General features: G+C 35.3%; 1 protein-coding gene across 4 annotated transcripts in view; it reads left to right on the forward strand.

The window, feature by feature from the left end:
* The window catches only part of SYT14 (synaptotagmin 14), a 91,847-nt gene that overhangs the window by 59,463 nt on the left and 10,395 nt on the right, over positions 1–21,989 (forward strand). For 2 of the 4 annotated variants that reach the window (XM_074897145.1, XM_074897148.1), the window contains 4 exons: positions 1,283–1,551; positions 3,436–3,885; positions 18,275–18,464; positions 21,559–21,615. In XM_074897145.1, the coding sequence (XP_074753246.1) occupies positions 1,283–1,551; positions 3,436–3,885; positions 18,275–18,464; positions 21,559–21,615 (966 nt within the window). The remainder of the gene's footprint in view (positions 1–1,282; positions 1,552–3,435; positions 3,886–18,274; positions 18,465–21,558; positions 21,616–21,989) is intronic. The other 2 variants (XM_074897147.1, XM_074897144.1) reach the window with 1 other exon arrangement.

The raw sequence follows: 21,989 nt of genomic DNA on the forward strand, positions 1-21,989 counted from the left end.
GTGTTGAACAACTGGTAATTAATTACCTCTGAAACAGTTAAAAGGTTGATGTACTTGGTGAGAATTTAGGACACAGGCAGGGCAATCCTGTATGTAAAAATTTGATAGTGAAACTAAAATGTACCACCTTTGTCATGTGGGAAAGAAGATCAGTTTATTTCTTACATGAATCTGAAATCAAAGCTTATATTGTTCTAATGTTAATACTTTTGTTAACTTCCTTGTTTGGTAGTTTTTACTGTGAATGAAAGTGGTATGTCTGACACCAGAAGCATTGTTGCTTTGAAATTGTTGTGTAGAAGTTAATTTTGCGTGTGAGGGGCATTGAAATCTTCAGAACTTCTACAGAAGATGTAAACAAAATGTGATATGGGTTTTTACCTATCCTTGGTATTCCTTTATTTTCAGCTACTGTATGCTTTGCTGTCTCTTCCCAATTCTAGTCAAGTGCACAATACTGCATAGTAAAATGTAAGATCAAAAATTGAAATGCAGTTATTTTGAATTAACTTTCTATATCCATAGCTATGCATCATGTTTATTTTCCAAGGAGATATATAACCACATTTCTGTCTGTCTGTCTAGTATGAGAAGCAAATATGGTCAGTGTCAAGTATTCATCGCAAACACAAGATAGCTCATGATCCTTTTTCCACTGTCTTCGGTGGCTGGACCTAATGTCTAACTTCTAGACACTGGATACATATGCTTTAGCTCTCCTTAACAAGTAATAAAGAATCTGCGACCCTGCTTCACTTGTTAAATTCACTAGTGAGCAGAGTTCACTTTAGTGAAAAGGCTTGTGTCTGCCTTTTTTAGTACCTTTTTTGTCTTCAGAGTTTAATATCTTCCTGGGTGAAGAACTACATGGGAGGTAATCAGAAGTTTGATATGGCTTTAGGGAGTGCATTTTGTTTCTTTAATTGGTCTACATTCCACCTGCACAGAATCTGACTTAAGATAGCCAAAGGTTTTTGTAAGGTAAGCATCCCAGAAGTTCAAGCCTAGAATTTTTGTCATGTCATATTTGTGCTATATTTATTTAGATATGGTTTATACAATCCATTGTGACTTAATACTTTGTTTTTATCTAAATCTCTGAGAGATCATTCATTTCTATTTTTTGACAAATATTTTTCTATAATTTTATCTAATTTGAAATGTAAATACATTTATAGATTTTTAAACACTTTGTCCAGATATTTAGACTTACTATTTTCCACAGAACTGTTTCAACAGTAAATAATTAGAAAGTAAGTAAAGTATTTTCCCTTATTCTTAGCGAACTGCATTCAGAGGATGAGAAGAACACCTCCGCTAGATGAACTGCAGCCGCCTCCATACCAGGATGATAGTGGTTCTCCTCATCTTTCATGTACGCCTTCTGAAGTTGGAGACAGTAAATGTGAATTTTCCCAGTGTAGCAACAGTCCAAGATGTTCGTACAAGTGCCCAAGTGAAGGAAGCACGGGACACGAAATAGAAAGCTTCCATAACAAAGGATATGAAGAGGATGTACCAAGTGATAGTACAGCTGTCCTTAGTCCAGAGGTAAATGAAAACAGTTGAGTGTTCTGAAGCATCATGCAGTGCAACATTTTTAGAGCTTTTTTATCTAAAGATCAATGCACAGTTATATGAACACTAATACTGCAGATAATTAAAACCAAAATTAGTCAGGAGATACTACAAGAGGATTTCAGATTGTTCTTTATAGTTATCTTTATCGTATCTGTACTTTCAAACAAGCTCCCAGTAAAAGTGAATTATTTTTTAAACAATTCAGAAAACTTCATCACATTATAAGGACTGTAGTGAAAAATCTTTTTCTTCCATATAATTTTTCAAACAACATAACACTTTTCAAACTGAACACCCAATATTGTAGAACATCTTTTACCAAAAAAAAAAAAAATTAATTGCTGATGGTAATATAGAGATTTGGTCCACTTAATTTTCCTTTTTTCTGCTATAAATTGTAATGATACTTATTTATTTTTACCATGAAGAAATATTTTCTGACATATTTCCTTGAAATGTCTTTAACAACCAGTTACTGCACTGAAATCTGTGGGTAAGTCTACATTAGTGATGTCACGTGCAGAAGAGGCTCTCTTTGGTACAAATTTGTCTTTTGTCTCTACCTGGAGTTTTGAAGTCCATATTTGGGCTCAGTCTTGATGTGCCAACGTTTGTTTCTGTCTTAGTAGACCTCCTGGTAAATTGATGTTGCATACCTGGCATGTTAGTGCAACATCTGGAAGGCCCAGCTGCAAGGTCATCCAGTAGCTATCTGTCTACATGTACCTCACGATGAGCTAGGACTGCAGTCTGTGTGAAGTTCATTGCTGGTGAAGACATAGCTTGTACATATGGCCCTCGAACACTAACAGATTGCAGCAAATCTAATCCTACTTCTTCCCGTTTTGTGTCACACCAGTCATTAATGTAAGCATACTCAATAAGAACTGAGAATACTGCCAGAATTTTTTTATAGCCACTCAACAACTTGAAGAGTGAAGCTTTCAGAGAAACAAATTCCCATAGCTATGTAGCAACCACTTTAAAATAAGAATGTAAGATTTTTTTAATCCAGAAAGCTTTATTGTGGCATCTATTCATTTACATGAACAAGCGTATCTTTTATAATATGAAAATACACAGGAGATGCATTTGGTTTACATACTTGGAATAATTTATTATATGAACAATAGGTTAACCTGTACTTGTAAATATTTTATGCTTCAGTATCACTATCAAGGTAGCTTTTGCAACAGTATAGGGGATCAATATTTTGTTCAAAATTTGAAGTGACAATAAACAATCTTAAAATTAAGTTTAAAATACAGGATTAAGTCTGATGCAGTTTACAGAAAGTTCAGAAGATGTGTTCAACACAGATGCATCTTACACACTTCCAGTAAAATTACATTACTAAAGCCATGATAATTTTTGGCACATTCATACAACCCTCATGCAACAAGAGCTGCATGTGCATGCAGGTGTTGTAATGCCTATATTCTTTGCTGACATCTCACTGTGCTTTCAATCAGTAGCTGGCTCTTAAAGCACTGTAATATGTTAACTTAAAACTATGTGCATACTCACACTGAAATAAGGTAGTTCTACTTTGTAACAAATATACATAAATTTTAATGTGGGATCCGGAAGAATAGATCATAAATACAGCCTAATTTAATCTGAACTCCGATTGGCTCCTGGCTTTTGTATTTTGTATCGGCTAGGTAAAGCCTTTTGATTTCTTGGCTGCTAGTCAGCCATCTCCTTGGATTTTGGTGTTTAATTACCTTGTTTATGAAATGAACATAAAGATCATAGTCCCTTCATATTGCTTAGAGAAAGCCATATATTTCCACACTAGATTTAATAATAGAATACAATAAATAAATAGCTTTTTTTCTTCTTCTTCTTCAGGATATGTCAGCTCGAGGATCATCTTCACAGCTTCCTAAACCTTTTGATCCTGAGCCAGTAGCTAAATATGGCACACTGGATGTGACTTTTGACTATGACTCACAGGAACAGAAGCTTTTGGTGACAGTGACAGCTGTCACAGACATTCCCACATACAGCAGGACAGGTGGAAGCTCATGGCAAGTACACCTAGTTCTTCTCCCTATAAAGAAGCAGAGAGCAAAAACCAGCATCCAGCGGGGACCATGCCCTGTCTTCACAGAGACATTCAAATTTAATCACGTTGAGTCTGAGATGATTGGGAATTATGCAGTTCGCTTTAGACTGTACAGTGTACGTCGCGTGAAAAAAGAGAGGATTGTGGGAGAAAAGATTTTTTACTTAACAAAATTGAATCTTCAAGGGAAGATGTCAGTGCCAGTGATACTGGAACCTTCTTACAGTCTGTCTGTGAGTATTAAAAGGGGCAGAATAAGAATGCAGTGATATACATTGTCCTGAATTTTGTAAGAATAGTAGTGTGTATATTTATAGAGTCATCACATCCACTCAATTTTTTTCAACAGTCATAGCACTGTATTAGCACAATGGTAATATCCATAGAGTTTCTGTAAGTACATTCACTTTCCATCTGGACAAGCTGCCCATATTTTTCCTTTTAACTACTTAGATATTTCCAGTCTATAAATAGGGATATAGTGGCAAATGTATGCATATATGTACACATGCAAATACTTATCTGTATATATATTTAATAAAAAAATCCTTACACTGCTAGCCACAGCATTTCACTACCAAAAAAAAAGAAAAAAAGAAAAAAGATCTACTAGCAAGTGCTCTCCCTTTGTTGCAGTTATCTGGGTTGCAAAAGGTATTTCCCTTTCAAGAAATAGAGATAGGAAGGAGGAATTCTGAGAGCACAAAGCTGTTTTTAATAACTTCAGATTAGAACCTAGTAAATAACTGATTTCGGGTTCAGTTTGAAGTGAAAAATAATGTGAAAAGTGGTTCAAACTGAAAAGGATTTCTCTTTGCTGAAAAAAACTACCTGATGAACAGAAGTTTTTGTCATCCAAAATAATTTAATTTCAATATTTTTAATAAAGCAACAGTAACTAAGGGTAAACTTCAGTATTACTGTCAAAAACCACAGATCACTATATGGGTAGTCATCAGCATCTCCTTTTTCTGTTTTGTATTTAAGTATACTTTTGTCCAGAAAGAGAATGTTTGTGATGCTGCGGTGAGGGCTTTCTAGACTAGGAGTGCTTGAATGTTCATTGGTTAAGAGCTGCATGTATGCCAAATAATGGACTTCTGGGGGAGAGAGAAGGTGAGTTAGCAAGGACATCCTAATTTGGATGTTGTGTGTATGTTGTGGGTTTTTTAAACAATAAAAAAAAAGAGAAGGAGAGGAACCAAAATGAAAATACTTTTTCCGGTGAAACAATGCAGTTAATTTGTTCTGCATTTTCAAAAAAAGTTTGGATTGATTGAAATGGCATTTCTGTTGAACATGAGTACTACAAAAGACACTCAAAATGCCATCATATTTGATGACTAAAAATATATTAATGAAAATCAGTAAAAGCTGAGACTAAAGCTTGACTCCGATGGAGTATCAACTGAAATAGAACAGCTTTTTTATGATTCCTTAAGAAGTACAAATCAGTCTATTCCAAGGATAAAGGGGTTCATCTACCTAGTATGAACTTTCCTAATGCAGATTTTGCCAGTTTCACAGCTGGGAAAAAAGCACCCCATGAAACAAAACATTGAGTATTCTAAATGTACTTGTTAAATTTGTGTGTGTTTTCGGTAGGTTCTTGTACAAAATTTACTGAAGTAGTGGAGGAGGCCAATGGATGGGACAGGCTTTTGACTGATTGCTGTATCTCATATGTGCGTTGGTTATTTTTCTGTACTATTTTCTTGAGCACTTGTGGCAGGGAGAGTAAAAAAATTCCGGAAGGCATCAAAGATCAGAAGATTGCTATTTATTTTCTGAGATGGTAAGGGTGTCACGTCTGCATTTTCTCTCATTATTTTTTGGGGGAAGGAACAAAATGGGAAGAGAAGGGATCTTCTAGACTTTGTTGCTGTAATGGGGTTTAGGCAAATTTATCTTAGCCCTGCCTGTTGCTGCAAAGGAACCTTCATAGTCTCAGTAGCTTGAATGAGGATCGGTGGTTTTTTGGAACTATGCAAATCAGTTTTTAAGTCTTTGGATATTCATTCACATATGAGTTTATAGGTATTTTTCTATTATTATGATAATATTTTTTCAGTGAGCAGATTTATTAAAGGATTAAACATATAGTTATTTTGCATATAGTTATTTTTACATATAGTTAATTTATTGTGGTTTTAGGGTATATGACTAGAAGGAGGGGGGCATCCTGGCTTGCCTGAGTTCAAGCCCTTGTTATTGCAAACAGCCATGTCATCCTGATCACAAATTTGTGAATTTTCATCTGAAAACATCAGGTTGTTTCATTTACAACCTGAATTTCTTCATGGCAAATTTATTACTGGTTGTTCTTAATGCCAGCATGATCCTTGAGCTTAATTAGTTCTTACCATTCTCAGCGTTTGCCTCTGGGTCTATTTATACACATTGGTTGTACTTTTCAACTGTCGTTTTGCTAGAATAAACCAACAACAATCTTTATGTCCAACTAATCATAAGTGCCATGCAGGAGTTATTTAACAGGAGAATGTAAGTGATGTTTTAATTTGGAGACATCCAGTTGTTCAGGAATATTTGTAATGATAAAATCCACTATGAGGTACATTGTAAATTCTGAATTAAATTTGTCTTACTCAGTTACCAGAGTGTTTTGTTGCTGAGAACTGTTTATATTTGACAGCTTTTTTATGAAGATATTTCTTGGACACATGATAGTTGTCCTATTTTTTTCCACTGCTTCTCATTATATGGATTTTATATATTAAATATACCTTCTGTCACTGAAACTTCCTAATCCATTGAAACATCTATGCTAATCTCTTCTGCAGAAACATTTTATTTGTTTCTGTATGTGCTTGATATTAATGTATTTATTAGCTAATCATCTGCCTTCTGATTACATACGAACAGTTTGTATCCTGTGAAGCTTAGGTTTTTTTCAGTTATACCTTAATGCTATTCAGAAGGGAATCTGGTTAAAGGTAGACCTGCAAGTTCAGTCCTTTCAGACACAGTGCATGCTCACGAGTGGGGCCTGCAACTCTCTGGTTATTGTGAAAATGTGGACAAGCCCCCTCATGGTGAGTACATACTAGTATGTTCCTTAAATAGGTTTCAAAGCTACACATGGCTTCAAATTTACAAATATATTCACAAGCTATCTTTCTCACCCAAGATTTCACCCTGTTCTTCACCTTCCTACATTGCGTGCAGTGTCTTGCATTGGCAGCTATTATCCCCAGTCCTATTGCAATTTGTCTTTAACAGTCCTGTGTTGTTACATTCTCCCACGTAACAGGGAATTCCTCCTCAGCCCCCTTATTTATCACACACTTTCTTCCAAGTTCAGTATAAGTTTGAGTGAGAAGGAAGCAGCAGAACCAATATGGGCTAGCCACAGCGCAGTTGTCAGTGTTTTCTGAGACTGTACCTTTCAAATTTGATAAAAACTGTTCACTGCATCAGAAGTTAATAGCAGGGTGTACATTGTGGTTTTGTCTGAGTGTAGTTTGCTCAGGAAGACCTTTGTTGATGCTTTTAGGGAAATCTTCATACAATAGTAGACAAATTTTTGTTCACACGTCTTAGAGTTCAGAATCTATTGCAATGTTGTTTGTTTTTCTTCAGGAGATCCCTGTGGACTTGTTTTTAGTTGCTCTTTGTTCTTCTCACCCCAAAAAATTTTCCTGACGGTGAACAATAGCCTCCAGTAGTATGTGATTATAAAAACGTATAAGCAGTTTATTGAGTAAAATCAGTTTGAAAAAGATAAAAAAAACAAGTGTAATCTTTCCACCATCCCATAGGTTGCTTTTTGGTGTAGAATAACAACAAACAATAATGTTTTTTTATTTTTTGATTGATTTCGGAAGTACGGTTTGTACAACCAAAGCATACCTCTTCCTGCCAAGCAAATCTAGTAATTGCTCATTATGTATTTTCAATAACAAGATGTTTACTGTGGAGAATTAAATCTATTTTTCTTTCTTTCTCTAACATTCTCCATTTCTAACATATTGAACTCTCAGATGCGATCCCCGTAACAAAGAATGGATGGTATAGGCAGTCATATGTGCTTAAAAGATTATTTTTTATATCTTTACTATAAATACCTAGAATATCAGAATTGTTTCAATTACATTTTTTTTGATTGAAGGCATTTATGGGTGCAGTGTATGAAAATGCTCACTCTTGCACACACATGGGTGCGCTCCTACTTTGAGGACAATGGTTAACCGTCTAGTATACATTGGTTTATGCATTGTGCTTAAGGCATTTGTTCCATGTTGCCCTTCATGTGTGGCCTATGTCCAGTATTCTTTGTAATGGATGCTTATCAGTTTATAAACTTTTCAGAAAAAGAGGTTTTATTTCTTGGGAATTCTTGTCCATTATAGAGTCTAGCTGTTAGGTTTTGTGCAAATTCTTATACTTTTAGGTGCATTGGTGACTTTACAACTGTATTATCGTGGCATGGTCTATTCAGGATTGCATTTGGAAAGTTGGATACTAAAATTCATATGTACGAACAGATCTTTACTGAGTACTGGTATGATACTTTAAAATGGTTAATAAAAATGACTAAGACTTGTCTAGGAAAAAAAAAAAAAGACGCAAAAGATTTTGTTCATAGTATTTTATTTAACTAGAATTCTACTTACCGGTTAGCTTGTAAAAATTATGTTCATGAAAGTAAGGGGCAATTATCTTTAAACATTGAGCACATTCTTATCTTGGGAATAGCTTGCTGCATTTCAGTTAGTGGTGTAAAACATGGAAGATCAGAATTAATCCTTTGACACAAGAAAGAAAATCATTAGGTGATTGGAAAATGGTGATCATGTTACTGAGGCTGCAGGAGAACTTGACAGCGCTTGGCAAATGAAGCAGTCACCCTGTGTTTCGCTGGTTGTGCAGCATTTCATGGCAGTATTGGCAAGAAGCAGCTGTTGTCTTCTCTGTGTCATGACTGCCTCAGGTTGTATGCCTCTTTGTGTGGTGTTCACCAAGCACTTCTCCTGGCAGCTGAGAAGATAGGTGCCAAACTGTGGCTTGCTCTGCTCAGGTCTTAATCAGGATATGGAGGGGAAAAGAACCCAAAGACAGCTGTGGCTACTGTGCTCTAAAGCCAGTGGTGTGTCTGCACTGTTCTGACAGATGCAAGTTTCAAGAACTCAGGTAGAATCTGACCAGATGGTAAGTTAAGAATTAATTGGCTTTCCAAATCAGTGCTATTTACTCCTGATTTTTTTTCTTATGTACATATGTCTAATCATTCATGGCAAATTTTGTCATACAATTAGTCTATTCATCCAAGAAGCACTGGACTAGGCATTGAGACTGAGAGACTGTTTCAGTCCCATATAGAATAACCTTGATACTTTGTAGAATACTTTTAGACAGTTTTCTTTTTTTCTTTTTTTTTTTTAAAATCACAATTTGTCTCAGGTGACTGCAGCCATTCTGTCATCTTGGGAGCAAAATGGTTGACCAGTTCACAGAATCACAGAATCATCTAGGTTGGAAAGGACCTTGAAGATCATTTAGTCCAACTGTTAACCTAACTGACAGTTCTCAACTACACCATATCCCTAAGCACTATGTCGACTCTACTCTAAAACACTTCCAGGGATGGGGACTTCTGGTCAGCCCATCCAACAGCTAATAGTCCTTCACAGCCTGTCATTTTAGAGACTGAAAAGCATCATCATACACTCAAAATAGTAATACCATGTCTGAAACATAGTTTCCATTATTTGATAACCCAAATCTCAAAGATTGTAGGGATCAAAGCAAGTAAAGCACTTTTTTTTCAAGCAACTCATTGATTAAAGCCAAGATACCAGTTTTTAATTGTTATTTTACTCAGTGCTCAGATGTTTAGAGAGACAGCAAACTTGGTTTGATCATCTCACTTTTGTTACTGTCTTTCAAGGAAACAGGAAAAAGGAAAAACACAGAAACAGTTCTGTTTGCAGGATTGAGCACCCTTCAGCAAAAGTATTTGCATTGTTTTCCTCCTATTTATTTCCACTGGGGGAAATCCTGGTCAGAGATGTTGCTCAAGCAGATGAAGCTACCTACTCTGCAAATTTACAACTTACATGTTTGTGGCAATTTTTAATTTTAGTTTTTGGTTTACTTACGGGATGATTTTTCTTCTCCTGGGCTTTACACTTAAGTGTTCTTCATTAGCATTCTTCATTTTAGACTTGAGGATCTCCAGGTAATCACTTCTTTGTATATTCAAGCAGCCTGTATTTGGTATCAGATGAGTATTTCTGTTCATAGGGTGCCTTTAGCAAGAGATTCTTTTAGCCTCAGTGCGTTAGCCTCTTGTCAGGTGTGGCCCTCACATTGTCTGACCTTGAGCTGCATCTTTCACAGCTCCTGTCTTTCTGTTGGGTTTAATCAGCTGTCATCTGGGCCCGGGAGAATCCTATTTATTTCCACCTCTTGCCCTTCTTTGTGGTGTGTATGGTAGCTCTGAGAACTGAAAGAGATCCCTTCCAGCTGCAAACACCTGGTAATCCTTCGATCATGAGATTAAACATGACCTGAACAAATCAAAAGGGTGAACTAATCACTGGCAGATTAAATTAGAACTGGGTGAACTGTTAATTTCTCGGTGAACTGTTAATTGCAAATAGTTTAACTGACAAACGATATAGAAACATACCTTTAATGCTAATGGATTTGTTCGTTGTGAAAAAGTAATTGCACAAATGTCTATGCAATCCAATACTAGTCCATAGATTGACTACTCATAAATTATATTTACTGTTTGGTCACCAAATCTTTTTCTCTTTTCCCAGTTTGAAAAAGTGTAATTGAGAGAAAAGAGAAAAATTAAATTATTTGCCATTGATCTCCCCAATGAGCATTGTAATTTAAAGTCTGTGGTCTTGGAAGCTGTCCCACAGTAACATCTCCATGGTCTTACAAGTCTGACAAGGTGTAAAAAGAGGGGGAGGTGTGAGTGAGTCTGGGTAGGAGCTGTTAGCATAGCTTCATCAGGAGTGCAGGTAAAATGTCTGTATTTTATGTTGGATGTTCTTAGCTAAATTGCTAGCGCAAACATCTTGACAGCTTTTAGTGCTTGAGTATTTCTTGATGCTACATGTCTTATTTCAGAAAACAGAATGCAATAATAAAAGGCATCTTGCCTCTTTTACTCCTTTTGCCCATGGCAGTATAAAAAGCTGGTAGACTTTTGCAATGTGAAAACAGCACTTTTGTAAATGCTGTAAATTCCATTGTCCATTCATTTCCAATTGCCTCCACTGCTGGTCAGGTTTGCTGTGCAAATTTCAAACCCATTAAATCTATGTAACAACAGGGTGACCTTTCATAATCTGGCAAGAAAGCCAAAGCTGTAATTTAAATGCAGACAGATAGAAGTTGTAGAAAACTTTAAATATTTCCCTTTCTATGGAGAATTAATGTTTTGCTCTGCAGAGCGGATAATTTCAAAAACTTTTAGACAGAAAGTACTAACAGCAAATTTTTTTGAAATATGAAAAACAGAAGTCTCGCTGTGAACTTGTTCAAAATATTTCAGAAAAGTGGGAAGTTGTTTTGCCATTATTAAGAACATATAAATTTTATTTTTGCCATTTTAATTTTATGACTAAATTATGATATCCTGAAGTTTGAAAACAAACATTATTTTAATAATACTGTATTCTTATTAGAAAATCCACAAAGGTTTTAATTTTTATTAAAATTAATTAATTTTAAATGACTTCAAAATTGAGATTTCTGTAGTATAATCATGTATTTAAGGAGGTTTTATAGCTCTGTACGTTATAGTAGCTATGGTAAGTTAAAACTGCATATAGAATTTTTAAGGTTTTAGTGCCTTGACTGTAGTGAATGAAAGAATTATTATCTTTCATTTGAGATCCATTTTCCTGTGTTTCATCTGTGAGAAAACAATGTGCTTTGTAAAATTCTACATCCAGAAGTTTTTTTCTCTTAAAAATAAAAACCAAAGTAGAGTAGAAGCTTCTGATAAGAAATGTGAATTTTATTACTTCAGATAATCTCATTTTCTTCTACATTAATAACAGTTTAATAATCAAAACAATTCCATATTTTATGTGAATACCATCAATGTTGAATGTATTATTTGCTAAAGATTTTTAAATTGGAATTTGTGAATAGGAAATCCTGATAACTTTTAAAGCATGCCATTCTACACAAAATAAACATGGTTGGTTTTTTTCCTAAAATCAAGTTGCATAATGGAAATATTATTAGAATATTTACTTTCATGCTTGTGATTTAAGTTGATTTAGATATTAATACTGTAAAGTGTGAAGTACCTGAATAAAAATGCACATTATACTTAATTGGAACATGCTTCAAGGAAGATATTAAGCAAAAAAGCCCAAATTATTACCTGTCATAAATAACGATGCTTTCCTAAACTTGAATCTTTGTAAGATGTAAGTGTAAAAGTATATGTTTGTGTTTGCAGGTTCAGGATATTAGTTTAAAGCAAAATACTGATAACTGTATGTTCTGTTAATTTTACTATACAGGACAGACAGCTACAATAAGAATTGGAATTTCTTCCCTAACCTGTTGTCAAAATAGGTAGCTTTGTATGATTTCAGAAGTATTGGTTTTCTTTAAAAACAAACAAACAAAACCCCAAAAAGCAACCAAACAAAAATCCCCCTAGAACATCCAGATTGACACCATTTGAAATCAGGTATTTTTTTAAATTGCCCAAGCCTCTAAATGAGAATGGCATACAGTCCGGAAAGAAATCTTTCAACAGCAAAGATTACCTTCTTTGGCACTTGCTTCTTCTTTCTTATTTTGCAACATCTTTGCTAAATTTTATTATTATTAATAAGAATTGTATTATTTCAAACATTTAGTATTGTTTTGAGCATTATGTAACACTTGAGTTCTGCATTTAGAAACAAAAAATTGATACTTCCTGCAGGTATTAGCATACAGAAACAGTGTCAGTTGTTTAGTTTAAGGAACTGTTTTGTTATCAGTATTATACTTTTAAGGACTTCATTTTTTTCAAGTATATAGATCCTCAGAGTTCTCCCATGAATTAAGAGAAACAGAAGAGAAAGTGATGAGGAACTGAGTCAAACATCTCCACAATAGCATCAAAGCATCCAGTATAGTACATAAGTGGGATTTAGATGCCAGAATTCAAAATTATAAACCTCTGTTCTTTGACATTCCTGATTATTTTACGTCCCTATATTTTCAGGGCTGAGTTCATCAGGTGGTTTAAGTTCTCTTCCCAGGAATGATCTTGATTTTTTAAATAAAAAATATTTTAGATTTGAAACATGTTTTTATGAAGTATCTAGTGCTTAAACCCCTAATAAGGAGTTTAAGCCATTAATGAGGAGTGTGGAGCCTATAGGTTCAATTTTCTCCCCCTCTCTGGCTCTCAGGGAAGTAGAGGATGGGCTCCAGGCAAAGAGCAGGTCTGGAGCCTGTTTGGTGCCTGTGTGCTCTCATCACCTCAGTGAGCTTTTGCCTCAAAGTGAAACAATAGCTTCAGGGTTCATCACTGGGCTGGTGATTGAGAGATGAATACTTCTATCTAAAATGTTGGAGACCTGGATTCAGTTCCCTCTTTTGCCTACTAGGATTCAAATTTCCTTCCCTAACCTCTCAGTTGTATTGAGATAGAAGTAAAAGAAAATAACGTGCAAAAAAGTTCTTTAAGAGATTAGTGGTATAACATTAACATTTAAAATTTGAGAGAGACATTTTGACAAGTAACATGCTGTGAATCAGATTTTTGTTGCTGAAGGATTGTCAGCAAGGCTTCATCTTTCTTGTGTATATTTTGAAAAGCCAAGAGAATCAGATGTTCTTGTTTCGTAAGCCTACAGACACATGATTTTAACCTGTGGATTGAGGAAAATGAACTTTTATACTGCCCTCAGAGCATGGCCACATTATTCCGTGTGACTCCGGTTGGCTTAAGAGCAGAATCTATAAGCAGAACTTCAGGGTATAGAAAAATAACAGTAGGAGATGAATATGTAAGTAATAAATATCTTGTTTCCATGGAATTCTGTTGAAGAAAGACAATTAAATACATTTTACATGTATCGTCATTGTTGCGAATAGAGAACTCTCTACGTTATAAGAGAGCAGAGAAAAAGATTATTGAAAATATTTCTTAGGGCTTCACGACTAATTTGCATTGTGTATGTTCACTTCCATTGGTACTAGGGAAAAAAGAGTGTTCTTTTTTTGTTTGCCAACTTTTGTACAATAGCAACATGTGAAATATAAATACTGCTTAATGGGAATGTTTTTATTAAAAAAGTGTTGTTTCTTCCCTAGATAAAATATGCAAAGAACTCATCAAGGACAGTAGTTTGGAGAATTAGTAATTAAGTTTTTGTAGAATGTAGCACATACTACTTACATTATCCAGTGAAAAGCAGTGATTCTCTTAAGTGCTGATCAAAAATCCACCTAACTTTGCAATAAAGTACTATGCTGTGGCATATATAGGAAAGGCTTAGGTCCTTTGCACAGAGCTCACTGTTATAAAATCAAAAAGGTGAAAATTAAGTGATTTACTGTAGTAAGACAAGCCTTTGAACCAAGTATTTGGAATAAACTTTACCTATTTTTTTTTTCTTGTGTTTACTGTTAATAATCTATTTTTGTTATGGATAAATTGACAATAATAGAGATTTAGCATTAATATCCTTGAGACAACCTCAAGAGACAGCTTCTCACACTGTGGCTAGATCATCAATACCTTAACAGTTCATCTAAGCTCTTAAAAATAATTTAAGATTCTACAACACTTCTTACTAGGCTATTCTGGTGCATCACTGACCTTGAAAGGCTTTTCCTATTATGGAACCTTAGTTCTTTTTTTCCATGCTTATTAAAATCCGCACAGTGTTTATGGACAGAACGGGAAGAGTTATAAAAATAAACTTATGTAGACAGATTATTTCAAACAAATAGTAACTTTTGGTCTAAATATTACATTCCCCACAGTGAAGCTGCAGAATCAAAGTGGCCTACAGATAGATTCAATGCAGATCTGTGTGGAGATGAAAAGCATCTGGTAGCACTGTGATGTCATGAGATGAAAGCTTCGTTGTAGCTAAGTTTATATTCACGTTGTACCAATTAGCAATTCCAGTGTTAATATTTTAAATTTGGCACGTGATCATGAAGCTTGTGTTTTGAGCAGGTAAAAATGTAATTTCTTATCTTGCTTTTTTCTTGATGAGTTTGTTAGCACTCTTCTTGAATTTTGACTATGTAAACAAAATCCCTCTAAACAGAGACTTGAAAAACTGTTATTTTCAATTCTAGTGCAGCTTACAGATTTAACACATAATCAGGTTGCTTACCAACAGACATCATTATTACAGAACACCTTTAAAACAATGAATGGATTTCCACAGTGTGAACAGTAAACTCTTTGCTGGAGAAAATACTTTTGAGAAACCATCTAATTGTACTCAATATCCCCGATTTTAACTTTGTCCTGCAATGAAGTCTTTCTACAGTTGTTGATCTGATCCCTGCTGATTTCAGCTCTCTCGTTACCTTCCCTGATTCCTGTTTCTTCTTCTCTTCCTGATAGGATCTTTCTGTTTTCTCTCAAAAGAAAACTGCCAAAATGCAACCTCGCCTTCCCCTTTTTCTTATGTCTTTTACCTACTTACCAAATTCTCTTGTATTCTTCCTTATCATAGACACAGAAATTATACTTTGGCTTATGTAGTTCAACACTGTTTTTACCCAGTAACATGTCTGTTTTCTAATCTGCCTCACATCTCACTGTTTCGGTTTTTTTCTGTCTCACTTCATTTTATATTAGAATTTTCCAGTTCATAACTAAAAAGCATTTTTAAAAATATGTTTGGGTCAGCATGAAACAAAATGGGTTGGAGTCTTTTTTTATATGAAATGGAAAACAAAATATTGTTTAGATTGTTTCTTCAGTGAATTTGGTTGCTGTATTTGATGTCTTTAAACTTCTATCACCAGAGCATTTTGTAGGAAGGAGATTCGTAAGGTGGTTATACGCTAAGGATTAAACGTCCTTTTGTTTATTTCAAACCTACCACCTGTCTCAAAACAAAAGGCAAAATAATTTGTCTTAGAAAATATTGTAACAAAACATTTAAATTAGACCCTCTGTCCAGATTTTCATCAAGGCTACATCTACCAGTTCTTTCTGTGCAACAGTTCTAAGGTACAGCCACTTAGTTGCATTTCCATCCACTTACAAATCTGAAGCATGACGGAGGTGGTCTCATCCCACCATTCAGCTGGTGAGATCCTTTTCTCTGGCCGTCAAACACAGTCTTGTCCTCCTCACATCCATCAGGATTCTGCTGTAAAGGAATGGTATTTCTAGCCCATCCTTAGGTAACTTTGTAGTATCACACTTGTTTTATTTTTCAGTTGTTTTCCGCATTTATTATATTACACAGAAGCTACTTCTCTTCCCTTTCAAAGTACTTCAGGACTCATTCCCACTCAGTCATCACTCATTCCTTATTTACTATTTTTAGCATTCTAAACATTATTCTGATACCCATTGTAATCAGTTTAACTGTTATAAACTGATTTACACCGAGTCACTATTAGAAGATCAGTAAACTGCACAAATATGTCCCAATTAGGAAAAGGTGCCATCATCACCTTCTCTCAGTACAGATGTCAAAGCCCTCTGAGGGTTTGGGGGGGAGTCTTACCTATCTGCTTGCTTTGTATGTCTCTTTTGTGGATTTGCAGCATGATCAGAATAAAACTTGAGACCTAAGCTTTGAACAGTGTCCAGTTGACTGTCGTTAAATTTCTGGCCCAACAAAATAGTAAGATGAATAAGCACCATAGGTATAAAGTGTTACAACTTCAAAAGACTGGAAAGCTTACATCATAGCTGCAGTTGTGAGACAGGCTGAAGCTTTCAAGTGTGCAGTATACTTTGACTGTTGAATCAAGTTATCTTTCTTTTAAACTTCCCATTTTGTATTCTACTGTTGAAGTTAGGAATCAAAAGTTTCCCATTTTGTAAGTGCCAAAAATCAGAGAATGAATGTATGCTTGTAATTAATTTTCAGCAATTTGCAGCCCATTTTAAATTTATTCTTAGAATTGTATAAAGAACTTCTGGAGAAATAACCAAAGATCTAAAATTCAGAATTTTCAGCTTGGAGGATGGAAGTCGGGGAATTTTGTTGAGGTCCTTCTTTAGTAGTAAGAATATATTTGCTAACAAAAGTGAATGTTTATTAATGAGGAAGTGGATTGCTGCTTGAAACATCTGCCAAACTTCTTGGAAATGTTCTATAGAGAAGAACTAGCTAAAATGTCAGTATGAGGGATATTATTGTAGGTTCATCATTTCTTGTAGTAGTTATCATGCCCTCTCTAATGTGAGATTCTGTAATGCATTTGGGCTTTATGTGTCAGATTAAGTTACTTGCTTTTAAAGTTAACTTTTATCTTGATGAGGATTTGTGCTATTTAGGTTTTAGAACTGATCTTCCACTCGTGTCAGCTGTTGCTGGAAATGATAGAGACATTTGGAATCTGGAAGAATCAGCTTCATAAAATCATGATAACTCCTTGAAAAAGTGCTGCCAGATTCCCAAATGAGTCAAGCCATATTTGAAAAATCTGTGGATCCAATTTATATTTTTTTCTGAATTATCAGTACATCCCTTTATGATTCTTTCAGAAGTTTCTTCTCTGCTACCAAGCAAATTGCTGTGACATTGGCTAGATTCCATCTAGTTTCTTGTTTTCAGTGCTGCAACTCTATGTGCCGGTTCATGAAAGCAAGAAATGAAAGTAGGAACTATGTTATGATTAGCATGGCAACGTAAAGAAAGCATTGGGTTTTTTCTTTTTTTTAAGGCCAATAATGAGGGATTAAAATGATGAAAATTAATATTAGAATCTCCTGTCAAAGAGGTGATGTGGTGAGAATGCATAAGAGATCTGAATTTTTTGGAAGCTTTCAGGTGGAAGTTAAAGCATCACTTGGTGAGCTTTAGGATGGTGTTCTTCCTTTGCCACCCAAGATAAAGGGTCTATTTTCTAGTATCTCTGTATCCCTAGATCAATTAAATTCCTTGTAAGCTAATTTATTCTAGACAGTGCATTTTTCTATTTGCATGTGTTCTGTTATTTTGCTACTCATAAATTCTCAGTCTAGAGAACAACCTTTGCAAAGGATGAATAAGAATTTCCTGCATTTTATTCATAATTCTACTAGTGTTTTCCATTTTTTGGAAGTAAAAGATCCAAGGTTTAATGTTCTCCGGGATGTTGACAAATTACGTTACAGGTCTTATGTTAGCAATTGAAGTAAATAGGGACCATAACAGCTGCTCTTCATCTTCTGTTATTATTTCTCCTGAATTAGGAAGCAACAGAAACACAAAATTAAGAATTATTTTCAAATTGCTTTAGTCTTTGTTACCTCTGACATGTGTCAACTTAGTATATATTAAGGATGTACATTTCTTATTGGATGATTGAATGGAACTTCTGTTATTGTCAGTAAAGTTGCTTTCCTAATTTTCTATGTGTTATTCTGAAAATTGACTTCCCAGTAACATCATTCCATAAAATATGTAGAAATTTTTATCTGTTTTATAGGGTTGTGACTCTCAAATGAGCATGTCAGAAGTGTCTTGCAGTGAAAGTACCTCCTCCTGTCAGTCTCTGGTACATGGCTCAGCTCCAGAAATCCTCATTGGCCTCCTTTATAATGCTACAACTGGAAGATTATCAGCAGAAGTGATAAAAGGCAGCCACTTCAAAAACTTGGCAGCGAACAGACCACCCAGTGAGTGAAAATCTTTTTTCATCCTAATGCTTCTGTACTGGTGGGGCTCTTGGTAGCAAGGACTTCAATACTATCATTTAGTTTTACCCAATCAAAATGAAATAGAGCAATCATCAACTAATCTGTTTCATGTTTTACATTTCTAGTCAGTTGGGAAATAGCAAAAATCTAAAATTCAAAATATTAATTGTAAGTTGACAAGACTGTTTTAATTTTTCATGATGACTGACTAATAAATTACCTTTATCATAATGATTAATTGCTAAATTACTAATGCCTCACATCACAGGCCAAAAATACAAAGTTAGTGTTTAAAGAGAAAGTACATGCCAGCTAATATTAATATAAACACTCTGAACAGTTATTGCTCTTCCTAGAGAGGTTGATACTGCAGTCTTTAATTGCTTATGTCTCTGTGTATATGTGGTATTAATATATTATATGTAACTTGGGAATGACAGTGAAGACGGTGGAGAAACAAATTGAGACCTTTGACATATTCACTGTGCAGAAGGAATGTTCATCATCAGAAAGGACTTGAACTGTGTATTCAAGCATTTGTTCAAAAATACATTTATCTGAAATATCTGTGAACTTTGTATACTTATACACTGGAGCCAGATGGAATGTCATGCACACAGAATGTTTTTACTGTCTCTAATACTTTGATATATAATAGCTTGAGCAAGTTCAGTAATTAACTTTTTTAAAATTATTTTTTATTGGTTTTTAGACGATGAGTCTGATTTATGTAAGTTGTAGCCAGACATATCTACCTGCTCCTCTTGATTTTGTCCGCAGGCTCAGGTTTTAGTCCCTCTTTCTGTTTCTTAATCCCCAGATTTGTATGCCGCTAGCAGATTATCTGGCACTATTCGATTATGTAGCAGGCTGCCAACATTTTATAAGTGGTTTGCACATCTCACTTTGTCTTTAGAGTTCAGGAAGTAAGCCAAACAAATTGAGGCTGATGCTCTTCTCTTTCTTTCTTGACCCATGTTTTATTTTATTCATTAATTACATTTGGCTCATCCTTACTCTGCTTTGCTTTCTCTGTACTTTTCACACTGATGGAGCCAGACTTTGTTAACAGTCAGAGAAGGAAGGTGAAAGAAGAATCTCTAATACTTTTTATATGATTAGGTAGCTGCCCCAGAGTCACCTATTTGGAGACAAAGCGTAGAAATAGTGGGGAAGGCCCAAGGACACTGGGGTGGGGGAAGAAATGAACAGGAGAGGAGACCTGGAGAGAAGGGACCATGTGTTCCCTTCAAGCAAAAACGGTAGGTGGCTTATGCTTATCCTTCTGGAATCTCTAGAGAAAGCCAAGTTTTTCTTAATATTTGGAATATGCAAGTTAAACGGGGATTCAGTACTTGTTTTGGAGACAGATCTGCTCATTCCCTGGTATGTTAATTCCCAAAATGTTCTCTGTGGGCCCATGCTGTCTAGCTAACTGTTGTGTGTGTCACTGGGGTCAAAAATCTGTTTCAGATTCCAAGAAAGAGGTATAGAACATGGCGTATAGCCCTGTGATACCATGTTCTGTCTGACCTTTTTTGGAGGGAAGATCTTGTGTGTTACCTTTTGTCATTCCCTGTGAAGGACAGGGGGAAGTTTTGATATTCATAATAATAATATTCCAGTTCTGGTTAGGTGAATGCGGGTTTGGAGTTCTGTTGTTTCTAGAAAGCTGGAAACTATTGCACTTTTTAGGTCCAGTAAGACCATGCACAGAATATTGTGGAATCCAAATTTCTTCTATGTGCTGTCCCCCTCCCCCCAGCAGTGGTAGCACCTTCATTTGAACTCCTGGACTCAGGTCCATGCCACTGCCATTTCCTAACTCCCTGTCAAGTACATCGGGGACACATACCAGCCTCTCTGTGTGCCATCATTTTTACCAAATGCAAACTAAGGCCTCTAGGGATGATGATGAAATGCTCTGATCACATTTGATTTTGGGGCCATCAGTGGTCCGGAGTCCTGAGAAGTACTGCAAAGTACATGCACAGGTCAGTTTTCATTCAGGTCTTTAGAAACTATGATGGAAATGGAAGCAATTATTCTTTCCCACATGCGATCCTTTCTGTAGTCTAGGGGTTGTGAACCTATGCAATTTCTGTGAAATGCTTTTGCAGCAAATATGACCCAGTCCTACATTTCTGCTTCTTCACAGTACATGCTCCTCTGTCATATATTTATATGTTACGTAGTAGCTCATTTAGCAAGAGTACAGGCAAATAGGCCAAATCCTGCAGGCAATAATAGCTCATGTTAGAACGTGTCTTCGTTCCCCTGTGTGACAGTTAATATTTTGTCTGAGGAAAAGGTGCTTCTTAATATTATTTAAATTTTTTTTTTGGTTGAAATAGGGTATGAGCTTTTGCACATTAAATGCATGTATGTGTACGCATGCACACGCACATTAAATCCATAAATACATATGAGATCTTTACATTTTAATTAGAGAGATGTAGTTGAATTTCAGATGTAAGCATCCCTCAGCTATTTTTAGATATTAGATTAATCATTCTCATGCCCAAGTCCATCACTACTCAAGAACTAAAGTATTACAATCAAATATCTGTAACTATAAAAGCTAAGGCAAAGCCAGCTTAGTTTTCAGTTCAGTGATTTTTCATTTTACTGCTTTTAATATATGAAGTATTATTACTGTGTGCAGTTTTTCTTAATATGCTGGAGTTTGCATGAAAAAGCATAAGGTTTGGTAAAAATGCTACAGTGATGATTTTTTTTCCCCAGTCTTTTATAACCTAATCGTTTGCATGATTCTTTCTATGTTGAGTGTGCTTTAAAACCCAGTAGCTATTAGTGCTAAGATAACACATCATGTAAGTGGTGTAATTTTTGTTAAAGATTACACAAAAACTGCACAAAACTTTCATTTCATTAAATTTTACCCAACAATCCTTCTGTTCAATCCTTTTTCTGATCTATGCTGCCAAGGTTTTGTGTTCTTCCACTCCAGTGAATAGTGTTTCCTCTTAAACTTTAACCTTTGATCCTCTCTCACCCAACTATTGACATCTGGTCATTATTTCTTTTACTGCTTTCCACCCCCTGTTGTCAGACGGACTGTTCTGTTGTCTAAAACACTTGATAGGTGGACAGGTTTATATAATCCGAGGTGAGTTCCTGTAGAAACTAACTGGATGTTGTCTTTTTCATGCAAAAGAAAACTTGCCAGCGGTAAAGCTATCCATGGCTGCCTACCATATTGGTTTATAAAAGTATATGCTTATTATTTGTGGTACTCTCTAATGCAAAAGTTGCATTTATCTCTGATTTATGGATGTTGGAATTTCAGCATACCTGCAAAGTGAAAATATTCATTGTATTTCTTTTTACATAAACTCCAATCTTTTAATAATATTATTCATTAACATGAATACAGCAGGAATAAAGAATGAAACACTAGATTGTTTTATACAGTTTTATATTTCTTAAAATCAGTTAACTTAATGCCCATCCTTCTGCAGGAGCATAGTTTGGTGCTTCTGG

The sequence above is a fragment of the Athene noctua genome, chromosome 1 (genome assembly GCF_965140245.1).
Source record: "Athene noctua chromosome 1, bAthNoc1.hap1.1, whole genome shotgun sequence".
In the NCBI taxonomy this organism is placed as follows: domain Eukaryota; kingdom Metazoa; phylum Chordata; class Aves; order Strigiformes; family Strigidae; genus Athene; species Athene noctua.